This window comes from Dendropsophus ebraccatus, chromosome 10 (assembly GCF_027789765.1).
Source record: "Dendropsophus ebraccatus isolate aDenEbr1 chromosome 10, aDenEbr1.pat, whole genome shotgun sequence".
In the NCBI taxonomy this organism is placed as follows: domain Eukaryota; kingdom Metazoa; phylum Chordata; class Amphibia; order Anura; family Hylidae; genus Dendropsophus; species Dendropsophus ebraccatus.
Window position 1 is genome coordinate 17122747 of NC_091463.1, and position 21592 is coordinate 17144338.

At 45.4% G+C, this 21592-nt stretch overlaps 2 protein-coding genes across 5 annotated transcripts; one reads left to right on the forward strand and one right to left on the reverse strand.

Moving 5' to 3' along the window:
* Positions 1-611: 611 nt before the first annotated feature.
* Positions 612-16007, reverse strand: LOC138802490 (uncharacterized). 3 transcript variants are annotated; one of them, XM_069985870.1, is made up of 5 exons: positions 15911-16007; positions 12023-12275; positions 10555-10658; positions 2541-2756; positions 612-1565 (listed from the first exon to the last, which is right to left on the reverse strand). In XM_069985870.1, exons 2-5 carry the CDS (start codon positions 12244-12246, stop codon positions 1405-1407), a joined length of 705 nt encoding a protein of 234 aa, XP_069841971.1. In that variant the 5' UTR covers positions 12247-12275; positions 15911-16007; the 3' UTR covers positions 612-1404. The 3 variants fall into 3 exon arrangements, with proteins under 3 accessions (XP_069841971.1, XP_069841972.1, XP_069841970.1); XM_069985871.1 differs by lacking the exon at positions 15911-16007 and adding an exon at positions 14236-14664; XM_069985869.1 differs by lacking the exon at positions 15911-16007 and adding an exon at positions 13290-13360.
* On the forward strand, positions 15993-19749 carry DPM2 (dolichyl-phosphate mannosyltransferase subunit 2, regulatory). 2 transcript variants are annotated; one of them, XM_069985873.1, is made up of 4 exons: positions 15993-16092; positions 16180-16269; positions 18654-18756; positions 19075-19749. In XM_069985873.1, the coding sequence occupies exons 1-4, from the start codon at positions 16090-16092 to the stop codon at positions 19131-19133; spliced, it is 255 nt and encodes an 84-aa protein (XP_069841974.1). In that variant the 5' UTR covers positions 15993-16089; the 3' UTR covers positions 19134-19749. The 2 variants fall into 2 exon arrangements, with proteins under 2 accessions (XP_069841974.1, XP_069841973.1); XM_069985872.1 differs by lacking the exon at positions 15993-16092 and having other exon boundaries at positions 16120-16269.
* Positions 19750-21592: the final 1843 nt, after the last annotated feature.

The following is a 21592-nucleotide window of genomic DNA, read 5'->3' on the forward strand; positions in this document are numbered from 1 at the left end:
AGTAAGACATCAGCCGTTCTGTGACCCGGTCGGGTCACGGAACGGCCCTTGTTAGAGAAGATCATCCCAGCCGGTACAGCAGTACTGACCAGATGATCTTCACTGCTGCTGAATTTGCATTAGTGTGCGCCCACATCCGAATTCCCGGCCGCACACTCCATAGTGTGCACTGACAGGTCCTCCGCAGCCGCTATTCATTGAATAGTGGCCGCAGAAAACAGACATGTCAGTCTTGCAGTACCGCTAGGGATTCCGGCCTGAGTGTATACTATGTGTATACACTCCGTCCGAGATTCCATAAAGGGTAGCACAATGTAAGGTTCGTATTAATCATGGCTGTTGTTTCAAATCGGAAACAGCGCCCGTGATCAAAATGGAACCTTACATTGTGTGAACATAGCCCAAACAAAGCAAATCACTTTGTTAGCTCGGCAATCTGCTCATCAGCCTGCTGCCTTTGAAGTCTGTGCCGCTCCTCCTCAGGTAAAAAAAAAAGCTGGATCAAGTCATGGGAAACTTCTCCCAGAACTGGATCCAGCTTTTCCAGGCACTTGGGGAGGAGCGGCATGGACTTCAAAGGCAGCAGGCTGAGGAGCGGATTGCCGAGCTATCGAAGCAATTCGTTTTGCTTGTACTGTAGATTCGCTCATCTCTATTATTTAACCAATGGCTCTTTAGCTGTTGTAAAACTACAACTACCAGCATGCCCTGAGATACTGTGGCTCTCTAGGAGTTGTAGTTGTGCACTAGCTGGAGACCACTAGTGCATATACATCAGCACACAGGCTCCTGACCCACATCAGATAACATATGCTATTCTACTGTAGAACAGCGCCCTCTATGTAAACCCGCCATATTTGTTGTGCTAATATTGTAATACAGGCTGCTCCCATCTGCTTGTTGTACTCCCTGCCCTCTGGTTGTTAGCAACCTCAGTGATAACATCCTTATCACACACCGCACCCATAGGAGAACAGAGTGATCCGCACAGCCTCCCTGCCATATCCAGCTCCCCGAGGCCCAAACCTGTGCCGTATATTGCCACAATAGCAGTGCCCCCATAATGACCTATCTCTTTTAACAACCGGTTTAAGGTTCATTACTCTCAATGTACAAATTAGTCAAATGTAAAGGGGTTATCAATATGGCAATTAGAATCTGGGTGGTTTACGAGGACGTCAATAGACATGGAAGGCAAAGCTGTAATTATCATAGGGGGCAGCCATGTCTAGGTCACATGATACCTGGGGCCGTAACAGAGGTAATCTATAGCAATAACCCATTTTATTTCATCATTAGTCATTACATGACGGGTGATCATTTCCAATATGATGTTTTTCCCCCCAGAACAGCGCCACTCTCGTCCATGGGCGAGTCTGGTATTGCAGCTGCAGTGTTCGTCATTTATACACTAAAGTAATCTATGGAGTCGTCATCATGATAGTTTTCCGTCAAGATGGGTTCCCGATTTCTCCCAAACCACAAGCAAATCGCACACCAGAAATGAGGTTCGGGGTTGGTATAACTTTCTTCTGATGTCTGCATGGAGCGCAGGGAAGAAGCACCTATACAGAGAAAAAAAACTCAATAGTGCATGGAGGGGCATATGACTGTCAGTAAGAGAGGACTCTCTTCTCCCCATGATCCAGCACCGATCAGGGATGGACATTCAACTGAATGGCTGCCTTGCTATATCTGGTTGTCTGTGACAAGACAGGAGCCCTTTACTTTATCCATCTCCAGTAATGGTCACAGAAAGACAAAACACTGGAAGTAGGGGGTGGGGCTTAGCATGTGCTGTGTGAAGGAGAGAAAGACTGTGTACCTGCAGTTAGTGGTCATTCTCTAGAGGAGCTGCCCTAAAATTAAGGCTTCCATCTTGGAGGCAGCAGTATCAGTGCTCAGTGCAACCGTTACTTGCCATGTTTCTGGTGTATGTACATAGTGCCGCCTGCTGTATCGAATGGTGTGCACCCCTGCTTTTAGCAGCTCACTACCTAGTGTACCCTTTCTTGTCATGTTCCTGCTCTATATACACAGTGCTGCCCTCTTTATCTAATGTTATACCCCCCCCCCCCCCCCGCTATTAGCATCTCAGGGCTTAGTGTAACGCTTTCCTTGCTGCGCTGTTTCTTTCATTTCTGCTCACACAGCACCTTGCAAAGCCAGTGTATAAGTAACCTCTCCCCCCCTACAAGCTATCTATAGTACCGTACTGTCTCATCCCCCCCAGCACAGGGTTCAGTGGGGAAAGTGGAGACTGCCGGAGTACCGCCTGGAAAACAGGGATACAGCCTAGGCAGTCTCCACCTACCCCACGGAACGGGAAGGCATTAGGAATCAAATGCGGAAGGTTCGAGTTCGATAGAACCTAACTTTTCCCGATGTTCGATAATCTCTACACAGTACCAGCCAGTTCAGTGCACATTCACCAGTGCCCTGTCATGACTTCACCATCTCCTTTTCCATCGTGTTCTTCGTGTTATCAGTCGCCTCCATTTACCCTTCCTTATCACTAAGCAATAATATTGGGTACTCACCAAACAAGAAGTAGGCTGCCAGTGACACCGTAAACATAATGAGGATGATGTTCCCTGGGCCCACGTCTTCAGCCTGGCAGCTGCTGGGACAAGCACATGGACTCTGCACAGAGATCTCCAGAACCTCAGTGATATCCTCTAACACAGGGAAGGTGACCGTAGACACTGTGCTGCAGTTATAGTGAACGACCGCTCTCAACGGACTCTCCTCTGAGGCTGGGGAGAGAGAATTGTTGGATATTACATGCAAGTTAATGTTACACTATCATTTCTTATCGTAACAGTGTGATTATGGGAGAATAGGAGTAAGGGGCCCTATTCCACCGGACGATTATCGTTTGCATAATCGTTAACGATTAACGATCTCAAACGACCGCTATTGCGAAAGACCTGAAAACGTTCACTCATTTCCATGGAACGATAATCGTTACTTATGATCGTAATTGCGATCGTTTTTTCTTCGCTATTTATTCGCTATTGCGTTCGTATCTATTGCGAACGACCGAACAATGTCTTATTCAATGCAAACGATTTGCGAACGTTTTGCGAACGAGCAACGATAAAAATAGGTCCAGGTCTTATAAAGCGATCAACGATTTCTCGTTTGGTCGTTAATCGTTAACTGCATTTCAACCGAACGATTATCGTTTAGATTCGATCGATTTAACGATAATCTAAACGATAATCGTCCAGTGGAATAGGGCCCAAAAAGAACAATCTCCGAAACGTGTAAAAAATTTTGGACAAGCCACAACTAAAAACTCAACAGAAACCCGACATGTTTTGAACAATTACAGTTCTTATTCATGGCATAACTTTTATGCCATGAATAAGAACTGTAATCGTTCAAAACACGTCGGCATTTCTGTTGCATTTTTCCAGTCTGTACAGAATTTCAGTTATGGAGAAAATACATCAGTGTACAGAAATAATGGTGCACACTGACTATATAATATGATTTAACGTCTAGTTAAATCCCTCTATAATTTGTAGTGTCTTTCCTCAATAGAAGGTGTAACTAAATCTATGACATTTATAGCGCATTTCCTATTCAATTGCAGAAAAGTTTACATAGGAACATATTCACTAACCAGTTGTATCCAAAGTAAAAATATTACCGTAATGTCACTAATATGGCGGTCAAATACAAACCCAAGACTGCTGTGGTATAACAATGATGATGTAGGGTATATAGTTGACCTTATGGTGACTGAAGTGCAAGGATGTAATTATTCTTGATAGAACTGTTAAGATATAGAAATGTACAGTGCAGTAGTCCCCGACATGTTTCTTTACAGCTGCTGCAAAACTCCAACTCTGAGCATGTCCCGGAGTACTTTAGGTTGTAGTTTATCACAAGTTAATATATGTTGATTGTACTGTGCATTATTGGTGGTCTTAGGGCCCTATTCCACCGGACGATTATCGTTCAGATTATCGTTAAATCGGTCGAATCTAACCGATAATCGTTCGGTTGAAATGCAGTTAACGATTAACGACCGAACGAGAAATCGTTGATCGCTTTATAAGACCTGGACCTATTTTTATCGTTGCTCGTTCGCAAATCGTTCGCATTGAATAAGACATCGTTCGGTCGTTCGCAATAGATATGAACGCAATAGCGAATAAATAGGGAAGAAAAACGATCGCAATTACGATCATAAGTAACGATTATCGTTCCATGGAAATGAGTGAACGTTTTCAGGCCTTTCGCAATAGCGGTCGTTTGAGATCGTTAATCGTTAACGATTATGCAAACGATAATCGTCCGGTGGAATAGGGCCCATAAGGTGCTGAAATGAGAAGCTACAGACAGGTCATTCGATGTGATCTGGGTCAGAGTGACCTTTACTATTCATTGGCAATCTCATTACTGTGTTAGTGACACAACACCACAATCTGCGCTACTTCCCCCCTGGCCGACTTCATCATTAGGTTACGTAGCTAAATTGGGCTAAGTAGCTATTATAATGGAGAAAGCAGAGTAGACCGGTAATGTGTTATGGTGTGCCAGCCTTCTCCATGCCAGGCAAGCTGCAGTAATAGTAGTGAAGGGACAGATATCCAGGACTGCTATACTGCTGTATCAGGAATCCTTGCTATACATTAACATCAGCTTTCAGGTTTTATGTTGCTGTACAATAGAGGCTTTTCTGGGAGATTCCGCAATGTATTCACATTACAAGAACTCACACAACCACAATATCCAGGGGAGACTTACACTGATTCAGCCTATTGTATGCAGAAGACAATGCACACATTGTGTCCTCACAATCTACACTTAGTGATAGCTGACCACAGGCATTGAAGGCGGTCTTAAAGGGTACCCGTCCTTTCTAAAGATTTTAAACCCACTTAGACTAACCCTTCAGAATGGTGAGAAGGTGATTTTATTTCTCTCATTTATGTTTTGAGCTCCAGAGAGCCCCCTGCATGAGGCACAGCTATTTCGTACGCTATAAATGTTTAGGGGGAAAGCTGGGTTGTTTGCCAGAAGGGCACGCACACGACTCACTTTCCCTTACTTCTTTGGCCTAACTCATTGTTATGCTGATGAAAGGGCACTAGACGGAACAGGCTGGCAATGTGCTGTGGGATGATTTACACATAGATGGCACTGATGGTTACTGATGCACTGGCTTTTGAAATGAAAGAAGAAAGCAAGGAAGGGGTTACAATAGCATTGAGCTGTTGCTGCTGCTCAGAAGCTAAAGAAAGGTTGGGAGTGGGAGATTACAGGGCAGCACTATGGATATACAGAAGCAGGTACACTGATATTTACACAACAGACAGCTGCTCTAAACTTTATTAGTGGTCAGAGATGAAAGGGAAGCTTTGATTTACCTTTTAGGCTCAGTGTAGATCATCAGCAGGCAGACTTACTAAGCTTGTAGGTACACAGTCCAAGCTTTATTTCCCCTTCTCCTAAACATACCACATGCAAAGCCCTGCTCTCACATCTGGTGTTCTGTCCTACAATCTCTGTTACTAGAGACAGACAGAGCCTAACAACAAGCAGTGAGACACCTAGTGGTCAAGACTTTGGTGCTGTATTTCTGAGGGTAGGGAGTCATTTTTTGATTAAAGCGTAACTGCCATGTTTTTTTTTTTTTTATTGCAGAGATCAGTAGTATAAGCGATTTTAAGAAACTCTGTAATAGGTTTCATCAGCCAAAAAAGCCTCCTTGTGTACTCAAGAAGCAATCTCCCAGCCTCCCCCCTGACTTCTTATCTGTGCATTATCAGGCAAACACGTCTTCATTACAGAGAAGCCAGTGAAGACGGGTTCTGCTCTCTCCATTGTAAGCCTATGAAGGGGGGAGGGGCTGAGGGAGATGAGGGAGCAGGAAGAGGTGATATGAAGGTCAGCTGTTTGTAGACTCTCTGGGCAGCTAAACCGCTAAATTCAGGTGTCAGAAAGGTCAGTGCTTATCTATGAACTTACTGAGAGAAGATTGCAGGGTGTTGTGCTGTGCAGAACTGCTCTGTGCTCAGTCACTCCTAACAGCCCCTCCCCTCTCCATAGCCACATAATGGACACAGAAATCCTGCTTCATCTGATGTGAGGGGGGAGGCTGGGAGATTGCTTTTTCAGTACAGAAGGAAACTCTTTTAGTACATAAAACCTATTACAGAGTTTCTTAAAATCGCTTGTACTGTTGATATTTAATGTTTTCAGAAAAATGACCCTGAAATGACAGTTACGCTTTAAGACTAGAGAAGTGTGATCCTCAGGAACACTTGGGTTCGTCCGAACCCTTAGTGTTCAACATTTGATTACCAATGGCTGAATAAGTATATTTTTATTTGCTACAGAATGAGGATGCCTACATGGGGGATACTACCTACAGGGAGAGGGAGATTACCTTGGAGTGGGAGGAGTTAACTATCTAAGGGCATGCCCACATGAGAGAGAGAGAGAGATACTACGTACTTGAGGGTGACTGGGGGATACGTTCTACTGTGGGTGTTAACGTACATGGGGAATACTATGGGGGGTTACCTACAGGGGGATGCCTACATGAGAGAGATACTACAGAGATACTACCTACTTAAGGGTGACTGGGGTATACGTCCTACTGGGGGTGATTATGTACATGGGGGATACTATGGGGGGGTTACCTACAGGAGGATGCCTACATGGGGATACTACCTACTCAGGGGCCTACCTACACATAGAGGCCTAACTAAAACATGGGGGCATAAAGGGGCTTAATATTATATGGGGGCTGCACAGAGGTGCTTAACTATTTGGGTATGCAAAAGAACACCATCACATGTCTCGACGTTAGTGAACTAGCCAGACCTTCCTCAGGGAAGGAACAACCAAGCCAAGGAATGTCTCCAATTAAGGAAACCACCTAAGCAAGGTATCCATCCACAGACAGCTGTTTCAGGGTTTTTACCCCTCATCAGTGTGGAGTAGGTTTCTGGCTAGTGGGAACAATGACTAGTAAGTGCATGCAAAAGGACGCTGGTTGACCTCAGGGAGATCAACCAAAAAAACCGCAGAGACACCATCACGTGTCTCAACGTCACTGTATTCTAGAACATTGCCCCCTGGGAAATCAAATATGCTAAAGAACACTGCAGAGACACCAACACGTCTCGACGTCTGTGAACTAGCCAGACCTTCCTCCGGGAAGGAACAACCAAGCCAAGGAATGTCTCCAATTAAGGAAACCACCTAAGCAAGGTATCCATCCACAGACAGCTGTTTCGGGTTTTTTGCCCCTCATCAGTGTGGAGTAGATTTCTGGCAATGTTCTAGAATACACTGACGTTGAGACACGTGATGGTGTCTCTGCGGTGTTTCTGCGGTGTTTTGGTTGATCTCCCTGAGGTCAACATAACTATTTAGGGGCACAGAGGAGGCTTATAGGGTCACAGAGAAGGCCTAACTATTATATCTGCATATGACAAAGATAAAAAAGTTTCACTGGTCCTTGTCAGATCCTTACACATAAAATTATTATTATTATTATTATTATTATTATTATTATTATTATTATTATGTAATATTTTCCAATTTTTTGGCTTTTAACAAATTAACTTAAAGAGCTGACTGGCTACTTGTTGCCTAGTATGTGACCCCACCCTGACAGGCACCATTGTCACCAGATGATTCACATTTCTTATTTTTTGGCTGATCAGTATTGTATATATACAGATTTTTAGGCTTCTGTGCGGGGAGGGGGGGGGGGGGATGTGACGGGAGAAGCGTCTGTGTGGTTTGTTAGTTGCTGCCATGGCAATGACTAAAGCCCATACACATCGGCTCAGTCTTTGCCTAAAGATTTATACCCATCTTCGAGACATTTATCGGAAGTCATCAGACATTTTGAAAAGCCCAAGCGTCGACACCCATCTATCTCAGTCTCTATTACTGTCACAATATCCCCCTCCGTTTCCTGTACATGTAATAGGATAAGCTCCTTTAAATACCAGACAGGCGGGCATTGTTTTCTTTCAGACTTGCGACAGAACACACTTACCCAAAAAAAAATCCTGGTAATCGTGTCTTAACCTGCATTACAGCATCTGAAGGAATTACAAGTCACGGATCATCTCTGGAACTTAATGTTCAGCAAAGCACAAAGCAATTCCTGTGTCGTTTACCACCTTGTCTGGCTGGCGGAATAACGTCTGCCCCTCCAGGTATAAGAAATCAGCCATGATGACCTCAAATGCTTAATACATTATGTAAACTGGCCTAGTGGTTCTATTTTGATGCCCTCCTATACAAGCTTTAAAGAGGTATTTCCCTCTCATAAAATTTTCCCAATCCCACCACTGGGACCCCTGCCAATTGCCAAAAATTTAAAAATTTGTCCCCAGAATGAAAGGTGCACAGTGCACATGTGTGACCACCACTCTGTTCATTCTCTATAGGGCTACTGAACGTTACCAATTGTTGATGGCGCCTTAGAGAATGAATAAAGCAGTGGCACCAATTCACCCCTGGGACAATTTTGTCCATGTTCCTAGTATTGATGCAGGTCACAGCGGTTGGACTCCCACCTATTATGTTGTTACCTACTATATTATGGATAAGATGGGAATATCTAATTAAAGGTATTGTCCCCTGCTTAGGATGCTCAACCCTTGGACGGAGTGAAGACTGTCTCTCGAACTGGAGGACCAGACTTGACCTGCATTACGCAGACAGCCCATTGATTTGAAAGGACACTGTGTAATACTTGATTTCTCCTGTGGTGGCACTGCAGGGAAAATTAACACTTAGGGTCCTATTCCACGGGCCGATGGGGGCCTGATCAATAATGTAAACAAGCGCCGATCTGCTAGATCGGCGCTCGTTTACTGGGCCTATTCCACAGTGTGATAATCGTTTAGCGAGGGCTGCAGGGACATCGTAACCGATGTCCTTGCAGCCCTTCTTTGAAACACCATACTTACCTAAACATGTTGCAGGGCTTCTCCTGCGCTCCTTCTTCCTCCCGGTCCCGCTCGCAGCAGCAGCTTTGGTGCGGCCTGTCAGAGCTGACAGACCGCTCAGTCAATCACTGTCCGCGTCGGTCCTGGTTAGTGATTGGCTGAGCGGTCTGTCAGTTAAGACAGGCCGCTCTGAAGCTGCTGCGCGCGGGACCGGGAGGAAGAAGGAGCGCAGGAGGAGACCTGCAGCATGTGTAGGTAAAGTATGGTGCTTTTGAAATCATCAGGCACCGACCGCGCACCGCTATTCCACGTAGCGATGCGCGATCGGTGCCCGATGATTTTTGGTTTGAACCTAAATAAACGATCAGCCGATGACACGATCATGGGCTAATTGTTGTCTCTATTCCATGGAGCAATAATCGGCCGATTATCGCTCCGTGGAATAGGCCGCTTACTGCTGGGTTTTCCTACAAATTACAACTGATCTATAGGAGTCCTATCACTCTATGATCAGTTTATTGTTCACAGATTCTTTTAACCAGGAAGGATCTTTCAAAATGAAGAATCCCTTCAAGGGCTCATTCACACAGCCGTGTAACAGCTAGAAAGTGACACCAGGGGTTCTTGGATCTTTTTTCTGCAACCCATGCAATGTTTTATATATTCTCTGTTAAAGGGGTTGTCCCGTCTTAGTAAAACATGGCCGCTTTCTTCCAGCTTGTCCTTGGTTTGGGGGGTGGTATTGCAGCTCAGTTCTATTAAAGTAGCAGTCTATTTATTTTTTCCTTTAGTTCACCCTGCTGCTGGCTGGCATGTATACTTACCAGTGATGATCGGTTTCCAGCGGCACAGTGTCATTCTGGTGCTTCAATGACATTCGCATCAGCTGACGTCACGTTTCTTCTGACCCTCCTTCTTTCTCTGAGGCTTTTGAAGAAAGTCAGGGTCACCAATGCATCTCAACTAAGTGATTCTTTAAAGTGAATGGAGCTGTATTGTAATACTACACACAACCTGAGGACAGGGGTGGCGCTGTTTTTGCAAGAAAGTAGTTATGTTTTTTCTAATCTTGGATAATCCCTTTAAACCGTTTCATCTATAAAACAAAAAAAAAAACTGAAATGCCCTTAGCAGTAATAAACCTTAATGCAATTATTAAGAATTACCCGTCTACCTCGTCATTTTAACCTTCCTTATCTTCGGCTTCACCTTTGGTCTATGATGCAATAAAGTCTCTGGTGGTAGCACAGCGCCCTCTGCTGGACAGTATCTACATCATGAGCACTAATGATTCCAGGAAAGACGCAGTGAACCAGCTGCAAATCAGTTGAGCGGCAACGGCGCCATGAAGTCTGTGTCGTCGCTATCTCTTCATTTTATAACCAGAGTAGAGATGCAATTTTATGAGAACATTTCGGTAACATTTAGCTGACATTATTTCTTTAGTGCTTTTTTTCTCTTCAGTTTAGTTGCACTGGCAGGGCATGCTGGGAGTTGTGGTTTTGCAGCAGCTGGAAAGCCCCAGGTTGGGGAACACTCTAAAGACAGCTGTGTATCCTTTCCTACATGCTTTACACTGCAGCCTGGCTTGTTGTCGCTGACTGCTGTGACCACTTACCTCTGTATGTGACAGACAAAACTTTGCTTTCATTGCTGTAAATAAACTCATTGCCGTCATGCTTCCCGAATCCTGTGTACTGGGGGGCGCTCTCCTCTGCCTCTCTGCAAAGAAAAATCCAGAATCATGATATAAGGGTACACTCACAGGTAGCATATATGTTGTGGATTTTATGCTGTAGATTTCATGTTGTGGGTTTTATGTTGTGGATTTTACGTTGTGGATTCTATGCTGTAGATTTTATGTTGTCGATTTTATACTGCAGGTTTTATACTGTGGATTTTATGCTGTGGGTTTTAAGTTGTCGGTTTAATGCTGCAGTTTTTAGACCGAGGATTTAATTTGGCAGATTTGATACTGTGGCTTTAAAGGAGAAGTAGTCCAGTCAATTTTTAAAATATTATTTCTAAAATACACTAATTATGGGAAATGCACATAAAGTGCTATTTCCCTCAATTTAGTAGATCAGATAGGCTTCAATTCTCCTAAAAAAAACGTGATGTCACGAATCAGTTGTAATTCCTATGAAGTGTCCAGCAGGGGCGCAGTGTATGAGAAATTATACTGTAAGAATAACTATATCACAAGTGCCAGCAGCCCCGTCCTTTGGCACAATTTGTCTAACTTTCCTTATGTAATAACATATTAAAAAATACATTTTGCCCAGAGTAGTCCTTTAATGCTGTGGATTTTATGTTGTTGATTTTATGCTGCGGCTTTTATGTATATTTTATACTATGAATTTTATGTAGATTTAGAAGGGTATTCGGGGTGGGGAGGGTATTAATAAAATGGTTGCAGACTGGTATATAGATTGAAGTTATAAATCTCAGAATGACAGTGCTCTCTGCTGCCACCTGTGTCAGGAACTGTCCAGAGGAGGAGCAAATTTGTACCGATCTGGACAGTTCCTGACATGGACAGAGGTGGAAGCAGAGAGCACCATGCCAGAATGGAAATAATACCTGCAGGGCATACAGCAGCTGATGAGTACTGAAAGGATTGTGTAGGTGTGTTTTTTTTTTCTTTAATTAGGAATAATATAAAAATCTGTATAACTATCTGATACCAGTTAATTTAAAAAAAACATTTTCCCCTCTGGAGTATCCCTTTAATGCTGAGGATTTTATGCAGATTTTATGCGGCGAATGTAATGTAGTTTTATTTTATTATGCAGATTTTAATTATGCATAATTTTATTATGCAGATTTTATGTAGATTTTAGGCTACGGATTTCATTCAGCTCATTATGTAGATGAAGGTTAGGTAAGAAAAGCGGAATCGAATGCATAAGTAACAGACAACCTTAATATTTTCCAGATCTCTGCTTCCTAAAACAATACTATGGAAGTCTCTCTATAATAAGGCATGCTCTGGGCATATACATACATTTATCCGATACATTGCGACCAGGCCAGCGGTTTTCAGCGCTGATCAGCTGATCACAGTTATATATAAGTGACATTACCTGGACACCACACACACGGCCACATGGGAGCAGTTGGTTAGGGCCATGGGTTCACTGAAAGGTTTGCAGGGGCTGAAGGTTACCCACTGCTCCACGCTCTTCCCCTCCACTTCACGTTGCACCTTCCTGTTCTGGATCAGAAAACCCTCCATGTCTCCTAACGCAGCCAGATTAACCACCCCGGAGCCGTCCTTCATCAGGCACTTGCAGGGGTTCACTTTCATGCATCCATTGGGGTCCCCAAAAACTAGTCCTACGCATAAAAAAAGCAAAAAGTATCCTGAGGCCATAATGGAGAATCAAGACAAGCGCATGTAGAGCGAATCTATAGCACCTAGGTGACAAATAGTCCACATTAACACTATAGTGTCAGGGGGAGGAGGTGTGGGGGCAGCTCTGGATAAGTGTGGCCGGGTTTATATGTGGGCATGCATTGTCTGTTATAGCTCAAGGTGTTATATGGGTATTTTTCATGGCATTAATAGGGGGCTTCTGTAGATGGCAAATGCCATGGGTACGTCCTTGACTGATATTTAGGTGGGCTTCAGTGGCTGGCACATTGTTATGGGGTTATCTGCAGCTGGCACCTATAAGGGTTTAGGTGGTGGGCACATTATTATAGGGATATGTACAGCTGGCATCTATAAGAGAGTATGTGGTGGGCACATTATTATAGGAATATCTGTAGCTGGCACCTATAAGAGAGTATGTGGTGGGCACATTATTGTAGGGATATCTGTAGCTGGCACCTATAAGAGAGTATGTGGTGGGCACATTATTATAGGAATATCTGTAGCTGGCACCTATAAGAGAGTATGTGGTGGGCACATTATTGTAGGGATATCTGTAGCTGGCGCCTATAAGAGAGTATGTGGTGGGCACATTATTGTAGGGATGTGTACAGCTGGCATCTATAACGGTTTATGTGGTGGGCACATTATTATAGGAATATCTGTAGCTGGCATCTATAAGCGCGTATGTGGTGGGCACATTATTATAGGGATATGTACAGCTGGCATCTATAAGAGCTTATGTGGTGGGCACATTATTATAGGGATATGTACAGCTGGCATCTATAAGAGCTTATGTGGTGGGCACATTATTATAGGGATATCTGCAGCAGGCACCTATAAGGGCATCTGTGGCTACATCATTATTATAGGGATGTTTGCAGGTGATGCATATAGAGTGTATGTGGTTGGCACATAGTTATGGGGACACATGCAGCTGGTATCAGGGGTTGGCACATTTGATGCTCTGTTCTTACCTCGGAATGCTATCTGGATGGGTGAGCACATCCGCCTCTTCTGTCCCACAGATAAAGCAGATAGTGTTCAGCGAACCTGTCAAAATGTTCAGGATCAGCAATGTTTTCCCAACCTGAACACTCAGCGGGTGCAGAACTTGGATGCAGCCATAGGGCTGCCAGGAAAATGTGGATACGGCCTGTGGTTTATAGCTGCATCCATATTTTCCTGGCAGCTCTAGGGCTGCATCCAAGTTCTGCACCTGCGGAGGATCAAACACTGAGCGTTCGGGTTCGGATAACGTTGCTGATCCTGAACATTTTGACAGGTTCGCTCAACACTAAAAGCCGACAGTGGCAACTTGGTCAATTGTCCTTTTGTTTGATTATAGTCGGAGTTTCCCCTTCATGTCACCTCTCTGGATGAGGGGTAGGAACCTTGGCTTTCCAGCTGTTGCAAAACTACAACTCTCATCATGCGTGGACAGCCAAAGCTAAAGCTTTGGCTGTCCACGCATGATGGGAGTTGTAGCTTTGCAACAGCTGGAAAGCCAAGGTTCCCTACCCCTGCTTTGGATTAACATGACTGTGGATAACATCTGGCACTGGAACCGTATCTGAGCCGCAAGACACATATAAACCACCCGGCCCGTTATATATGTGTGCGGTGTCACAGACACATCTCATGGCTATTTCCATCTCCTCCATAGAGGGAACGTGTGAGCTTCTTGTACAATTACAGGGAGGAGAGATGAGCCGCTGCCAGGTCCTGAGATTACAGGGGAATCAGTGTAGTCTACAACCTGAAATAAACATAATGATGGGGTAGTGACTGGAGAAACACGTCGGGCTATTCTGAGAAACTAAAGGACCGTCCCTGCGCCTGAGGAAACCTGGATTGGCACTTAAATTCCCCAAATGTGCTGTCTGCTGTAATACTGGAGAGAAGCCATGATGGCGGCCCTACCCAGTGCATGGTGCGGCTCCTTTCTCCTCTGTCCTGGTGATCGGCGGGGGGTCCTCACTCATCGGTTAGTTATCCCCCATTCACGTATATATGTGTTTATTTACCTAACACTCCTGTACATATACACACTCAGATGGGTTGAGCATGCATATCAGTTATGGCCTTATATCCTGGATCAGACATCTGGACATCACACATGCATGATCCTTCTTTCCCCTGACATCTGTAGTTAAGAAGCCCCTAAAATAAACTTTAGCAATTCTCGCCCAATTTTTTTCTCTTTCGACTTCCCTGTATGAAGTTTTGCTTTATGGGCATGTTCACACGTACAGGATCTGCTGCAGATATCAAAGTAACTATATGATTGAGCGAAGCCTCAAAACTGTGCCTGATGGAAGCCTTAAAGGGATTATCCAGGATAACAAAAAAAAAACAGCTGCTTTTCTCAAAGGGTACAAACACACTTGCCGTATCCGCAGCGAGTTCCTCGCTGCGCATTCGCAGCAAAACTCACTGCGGATCACGGCTCTGTGTACTCAATGGCAGACAAACTCGCAGCGGGGATGTACATGTGCAGCCCGCCACGTTAACCCCCCGGCCGCCAGAGACTATACGTCACCTGATCCCGGCTCCGGTTTCCTTCGCTGATTCCCGGCACGTCCCGATCGGCCAATCAGTGCGCTGCCCCGCCGCAGCGCACTGATTGGCTGAGCGGACCGTGAAGATGTCGGGAGCCCCGAAGCAAGCCGGTGCCGGGATCAGGTGACGTATAGTCTCCGGCGGCTGGAGTGTTAACGGGGCGGTCAGCCACTGAGTACACAGGGCTGGGATCCGCAGCGAGTTTTGCTGTGAATACGCAGAGAGAAACTCGCTGCGGATACGGCAAGTGTGTTTGTACCCTAAGGGTACTATTACACGGCCCAATAATACCTGTAAATGAGAGCTGATCTGCTAGATCGGTGCTCGTTTACTGGGCCTATTACACGGCCCGATAATCGTTTAACAAGGGCTGCAGGGACATCGTTACCGATGTCCTTGCAGCCCTTGCTTAAACTGCATATATTACCTATCCATGGTCCAGGGCTCCTCTTGCGATCCTCTTCTCCCCAGGTCCAGTGTGCTCCAGCTTCAGAGCGGCCTGTCTTAGCTCAGCGGCGGTCCCGGCCAGTGATTGGCTGAGCGGCCTGTCAGCTAGGACAGGCTGCTCTGAAGCTGCCACGCGTGGGACCCGGGGAAAAGCAAAGCAGAGCGCAGGAGGAGCCCTGGACCATGAATAACACACACACACACACACACACACACACAGGTGCTGTTTCTGGCAGACAGCTGCCATGTTTTTCTGATTTTTTTTGTTGTGTTTCTTCATGTTCTTGAAAACCCAGTGAAGCAGTTGCCCATAGCAACCAATCAGATTTCAGCTTTCACTCCTCACAGGCATTTTTAAAAATGAAAGCTGGAATCTGACTGGTTGCTATGGGCAACTGCTCCTCTGCAAAAGGTTTGATAAATCTCCTCATGATGCAGAAACGCAAGAAATAGAACCCGCATCTACACAGGTAGGACAAACGCATTGTTTGTAATGTCTCTTATATCCCCCTAGTTACTTCTCCTGGCGACTAGCGTTATTTAGGCACAAAAAAAATAAAAAAAACGCGACGTTTTCCATGTCACGAACCTAGAGAGGTTTAATCCTCCCCCGCCTGTTTTAATTTTGGTTCCTCCCAACTCACGTCCCTTTGCGTCATGACGTGCGGATGGCAGAACTACAATCTCCAAGAGCCATTGCGGCCAGCGCGTCTTTTCATTGGCTAGCGTGCCAACCCGGAAGTATGTGGGATTGAGTGACGTAGCAGCATGGTAAGTTGGAGCTCATTGATCAGGGTGATGCAGGACGTTACCTGCTCTGTTATACGGTTATCGGTGACTGTGTGTGTCTTGTTACAGGCGACAGGGATTGACCGGCTGGCCGGGGCCGGGCTGGTGGCGTTCAGCACTGTATTGTTCCTGTATTACACTGTGTGGGTCATCTGCCTGGTGAGTCCTGTGTAGAACTACAACTCCCAGCATGCCTTGGAGGCATAATGCATGTTCTCCAGCTGTTATGCACCACATATCCCAGCATGCAATGGTGGGCTGAGGCTCTGACCGTGCTCATAATGCTGGTGGACTACAACTCCCAGAATTCTCAGACATCCTGCTGCACGTACACTACAAGTCCCAGCATACTGAGAAATCTGCAATATGTGCAGCCATAGGGATCTTACATCTCATCAGTCATGTTACAGCGCTGCGCTCTGATTGGCCATCCTGGTCATGTGACACCTTAACAGCCATGACATCCATTGACATTTGAGGTTGTACAGATGTTTAAAGCGAATTTACCATCGGATACATCACTTTTACTTTTTTACCTTAGCCGTTTGCTGCCGGGGATCCCGGTGCTGCAGTCCTATTTTTTTTATTTTATTTTTTTAAAGTGTACCTGTCGTTATAACTTTCTAAATCAACAATAGATGTGATATAAAGCAAGTTTGCAATGTATATTCATTATTTTTTTTTAGTTCTTATCATGCTGTAAAACAAAGCTGAACTTACCAGAAATCCAGGTCCAGTCTCCTGAAGGCAGCTAGACTTACCAGAACTTTAATAACCCCTTAACGACAAAGAGCGTAAATTTATGCCCTATTGCCAGTAAGGGGCTTCAGAACGGGGCCGCACAGCGACCCAGCTCTGAACCACCACGATCCCGGGTGCCGCATGTAGCCCAGGGGCGCGGCTATTAGCGGGCACGGTCCGATCGCCATGCCCGCTTATCAGGTAATCAGATGCAGCTGTCAAAGTTGACAGCTGCATCCGATTACCGGATGCAGCACTTCCCTGGTGTCTAGTGGCGGAGATCAGTCCCCTGGGACGTTGTCCCGGAGGAGCGATGTCCGTGTCTGGTGCTGGCCGGGGTCTCCGCCAAGATGGCGCTGATCCCGACTCGGCACTCGTTTGTTTTCGGCTGCAGCAGCCGAAAGAAAAGGAGTGCCGATCTCATTGATCTTTGCTGTATAAGTATGCAGCAAAGATCTCAATGAGAGTTCTGTATACTTATACTAGAAGTCCCCCAGGGGGGAATAACCCTAACCCCAGGGGGGAATAACCCTAACCCCAGGGGGGAATAACCCTAACCCCAGGGGGGCTTCTAGTATAAGTGTAAAAAAAAATAAAGTGTTGTTATCAATAAGCCCCTCCCCTAATAAAAGTTTGAATCATCCCCCTTTTCCCAGGTTATAAATAAAAATAAATAAACATGTTTGGTTTCGCCACGTGCGTAATCGCCCGAACTATTAATTAATCACATTCCTGATCTCGCACGGTAAACGGCGTAAGTGCAAAAATTGTAATAAAAAGCGATCAAAAAGTTGCATATGCGCAATCAAGGTACCGATAGAAAGAACGCATCATGGCGCAAAAAATGACACCTCACTCAGCCCCATAGACCGAAGAATAAAAGCGCTATAAGCCTGGGAATAGAGCGATTTTAAGGAACATATATTTAACAATGGTTTGAACTTTTTACAGGCCATCAGATAAAAGAAAAGTTATACAAGTTACATATCGTTTTAATCGTAACGACTTGAGGAACATGCATAACAAGTCATTTTTACCCCACGGCGAAAAAAAAACCAATACCCCCCAAATAAACAAAATGCGTTTTTGTTTTTTTTCCAAATTCGCCACACATTTATTTTTTTTCCTGGTTTTGCAGTGTACTTTATGAAAAAATTCAGCCTGTCATTGCAAAGTACAATTAGTGGCGCAAAAAATAAGGGCTCATGTGGGTTTCTAGGTGGAAAAATTGTCCCGGTCCTTAAGGGGTTAAAGCAACATATTCAACATACATTTTCAGTCTCCAGAGTGGCAGATTCCGCAGCTCGCCCCCACGCATTTCCGCTCGTCCCATGGACTCTATTCTATGGTCCGGTGGATTCCGCCATCCGACCATAGAATGTAGTCTATGGCATGGGCGTAAATGTGCGGGAGTGACCCGACAGGATTCTGTAGTGTGGACATACCCTAAGGGTATATGCACGCTGTATAATTCTCACTGAATACTCTGTTCAAAATCCGCCGCTCATTCCACGCACGCTCCTGCTGCCCTCTCCGCAGGCTCCATTATATGCTCTGGTAAATTCCGCTGTCCGCCCAAAGATATGTCATGTCAATTCTTTGGGCGGATAGTGGAATCCACCTGAGCATATAATGGAGCCTGCGGAGAGGGCAGCAGGAGCGCGGGGATGAGCGTCGGATTCTGAACGGAGTATTACTCATTGTGCATATTACTCAGTGAAACCCTCTAGTGTGATGTTGGGGTGCGGGGAGTTGATAATCGGTGATTGTTAATGGTGTCTCCTGTTTGTCTTTCTTTCCAGCCATTCATTGACAGTGAGCATGTGATCCATTCCTTCTTCCTTCCTCGTGAGTACGCTGTGCTGCTGCCCCTGACGGCTGGGCTCATCCTGCTGCTCCTCATGGGTGAGTCCTGTGGGATTAGGTTAGGGAAAGGTTAGGAAAGAGAAAGGTTTGGGAAAGTCCTGTAGGAAAGGTTAGGGCAGTAACCCCCAGATCATCTCAATCACATCATGCCTTAGGTGTCCTATAGAAAAGGGGTCTATCATAATGTTAGAGACTAAATAAAGTCAGTTCTCCATGATGGATAGAGACCACAGACCTGTCCCTGGCAGAGCCCTGACCAGCACTCACCCTATACTTCACAGCAGTCACCCCACTTGTTACCTAGCAGAGCTGCTCCGTGTACATCCAATAATCACAGTCTTGTATCTCTTCTATCAGGCGTCTTTGTGACATACGTCATGTGGAAAAGTCGGAGTCCTAAAAAGAAGTCGCAGTGAAGATAAAAGCAAGTTACTGTACCCTTATTATGTGACTGATCCGAACTCTAGCCAACATTCCCCAGACAAATGGGCGTCCTCCGTCATGTGGCGTCGCATCTACCAGCACTGATCTTATGATGTCGCCGCTCTTCATGGATCTGTACACCTGCGTAACAATACGCTGCAATACAGTTGTGAGATGCTGCCACCTGGTGTCTGAATTGTATTATGGCAGCTGCTGGTTATGTCTTTTTTAGAGAACAAACTGCAGATCTCATCAGATGTTATTTATGATGTTCCTGCCCCCTAAATATAAGGCCTTGGTTATTGGACATAATGCATTTAGGTTGTATAACATATATAACATGCTCTGACCATTACATAATATACATTATGGATCAGGGAGTAAAATTTTACAGGAAGGATGTTCTCAGGGAATTACCTGTCTACATCGTTGTAAGTATTTGTGGCCCCCTGATAACATAGATCCCCAGTGAATCATAGGCAGCATGAAGATGCATATCAGATGGATGTACAGTTAGTTGTCTCCCCCCCTGCAGACCACCAGACTACCTGGAAAGGAAACTGTAACAATGAATTTGTTAATAAAGAATCATTTTATATTGCAGGTAAATTTTCTTTCCTCTCAGTACTACTTATACTACTCAGTACATATACTTATACAGACATGGAGAGAAGGAGCTGCTGCACCTCACACTTATGGATGACACTAATGGCTACATGTAAAATACCAACGCCAGGATGTTGGTATATAATATAACTGAACCAGGGGACCTGCATGTGGTACATGGGGCAATATGGTTTGATCAAATGATATACCAACATCCTGGTTGGTTTTTAAATGTAGCCGAGAGGCATTAGTGTCAGCCATAGGTGTGAGGTGCAGCAGCTCCTTCTCACCATGTCCGTATTTTACTTTTCTTCCTTTTCTGAGCGGTTAGCACTCCTCCTTGTAAGATCCATGTGACCCCAATCAGCAGGAAGCACCTGTGCACACATGGCAAGTACCTCCTATTCTTCCCATTGCAGGGGCAATGGTGAGTGGTTAGACCTTGTTCACACTTGTGTTGCTTGGTGGCCACTTTGGGGGGGGCCCTTGGGGTTTGGTCGTGTGACATTGGGGTTGCAGGGCCATTCTGTGGCCTCTCTTCCCTGTTTGTGCTCGCTTTGCGGGGTTAGCGGTTGCTGACCGACACAGTGTGGAGTTAGTGTAGGGGACTCGTGATCCAGGGCACCAGCATGTGGTACATGGGGCAATATGGTTTGATCAAATTATATACCAACATCCTGGCGTTGGTGTTTAAATGTAGCCGAGAGGCATTAACATCAACACAACTGGGACCAGAGCAGCGGAGAACAGGTGGGAGCCAGGGAGGTTAGTGTATGTTTTTTTTTTTTTTTTAACTTACACCCGTCCCAGGCATGGGGCAAAAAGGGGTCCTGGCCAGACTACCTCCTTAAAGTGACACTGTCACCTCCTTTGTGCATTCTGACATCTCTACACAGGTGTAAAGAGTAAATTTAGCGGTTTTCATACCATAACGCCATCGTTGGCCCCGCCCCCTCGCAGGCCATTGGAACAGGCTGGCCTAAAGGTCTGGGCCTCAAGGGGGCGTGCCAACGGTCTCGCTATGGGCGGGGCTAAGTGGCGCTAATGCCGCAGGGCCCCGCCCGCTTAACACGATCTGCAGTTGATAAAAGATGACTTTTTACTTGAACAAGCACCATGATGTATGATATAAAATAAGGTATGAAAACCGCTAAATTTACCCTTTACACCTGTGTAGAGATGTCAGAATGTAAAAAGGGGGTGACAGTGTCACTTTAATGTTCTGTCCTAAAGACAGGACATATGTATCAGAGTGATGAGGTTGGGGGACTGTCATTCTGGCCATGACAACACAGCCCACTGCACCTCAATGCCTAGGTGCCATAGCGGCTTATCACAACAGCATCTAGGAGGATAAAAGGCCACAATCTGAGTTATCCCCGATCCTGGCCAATGCAGCCAGAAGTAATACACAGCCATCACCTGCCGAGTATGGATCGATGCACCTCCTGGACCTTGTTGCCCCACACACACATCACTAGGGTTATCCAGCGTTAGAAAAACATGGCCACTTCCTTCCAGAGACAGCACCGCTCTTGTCTCCAGTTTGGATGTAGCTTTTGCAACTCCGTTCCATTGAAGTGAATGGAGCTTAACTGCAAACCACATCTGACCTGGAGACAAGAGCAGAGCTGTCTCTGGAAGACAGTAGCCATGTTTTTGTAGCGCTGGATAACCCCTCTAAGCAGATTAGAAGTATCTAACCAGCTGATATGTCCCTATAGTGTGCACAACAAAGAACAGCCGGCACTACAGCTTGGAGCTGACCCCTCTGAGCAAGCAGGTAATACTCGGGGATGTGTCTAGCGGTGCTAGTCTGTAAACAGTCTCTGGTGAATAAACGGTA

Excerpts from the sequence above, each read along its gene's own strand:
- LOC138802490 (XM_069985869.1), bottom strand. The coding sequence starts at position 13,320 with ATGTGCTCACCCATCCAGATAGCATTCCGAG. Across the intron at positions 12,276-13,289 it reads CATCCAGATAGCATTCCGAG|GACTAGTTTTTGGGGACCCC; the intron begins GTAAGAACAGAG and ends TTTTATGCGTAG. Across the intron at positions 1,566-2,540 it reads GGCAGCCTACTTCTTGTTTG|GTGCTTCTTCCCTGCGCTCC; the intron begins GTGAGTACCCAA and ends TTCTCTGTATAG.
- DPM2 (XM_069985872.1), top strand. The coding sequence starts at position 16,120 with ATGCAGGACGTTACCTGCTCTGTTATACGGTTATCGGTGACTGTGTGT. Across the intron at positions 16,270-18,653 it reads CTGTGTGGGTCATCTGCCTG|CCATTCATTGACAGTGAGCA; the intron begins GTGAGTCCTGTG and ends CTTTCTTTCCAG. Across the intron at positions 18,757-19,074 it reads CATCCTGCTGCTCCTCATGG|GCGTCTTTGTGACATACGTC; the intron begins GTGAGTCCTGTG and ends CTCTTCTATCAG.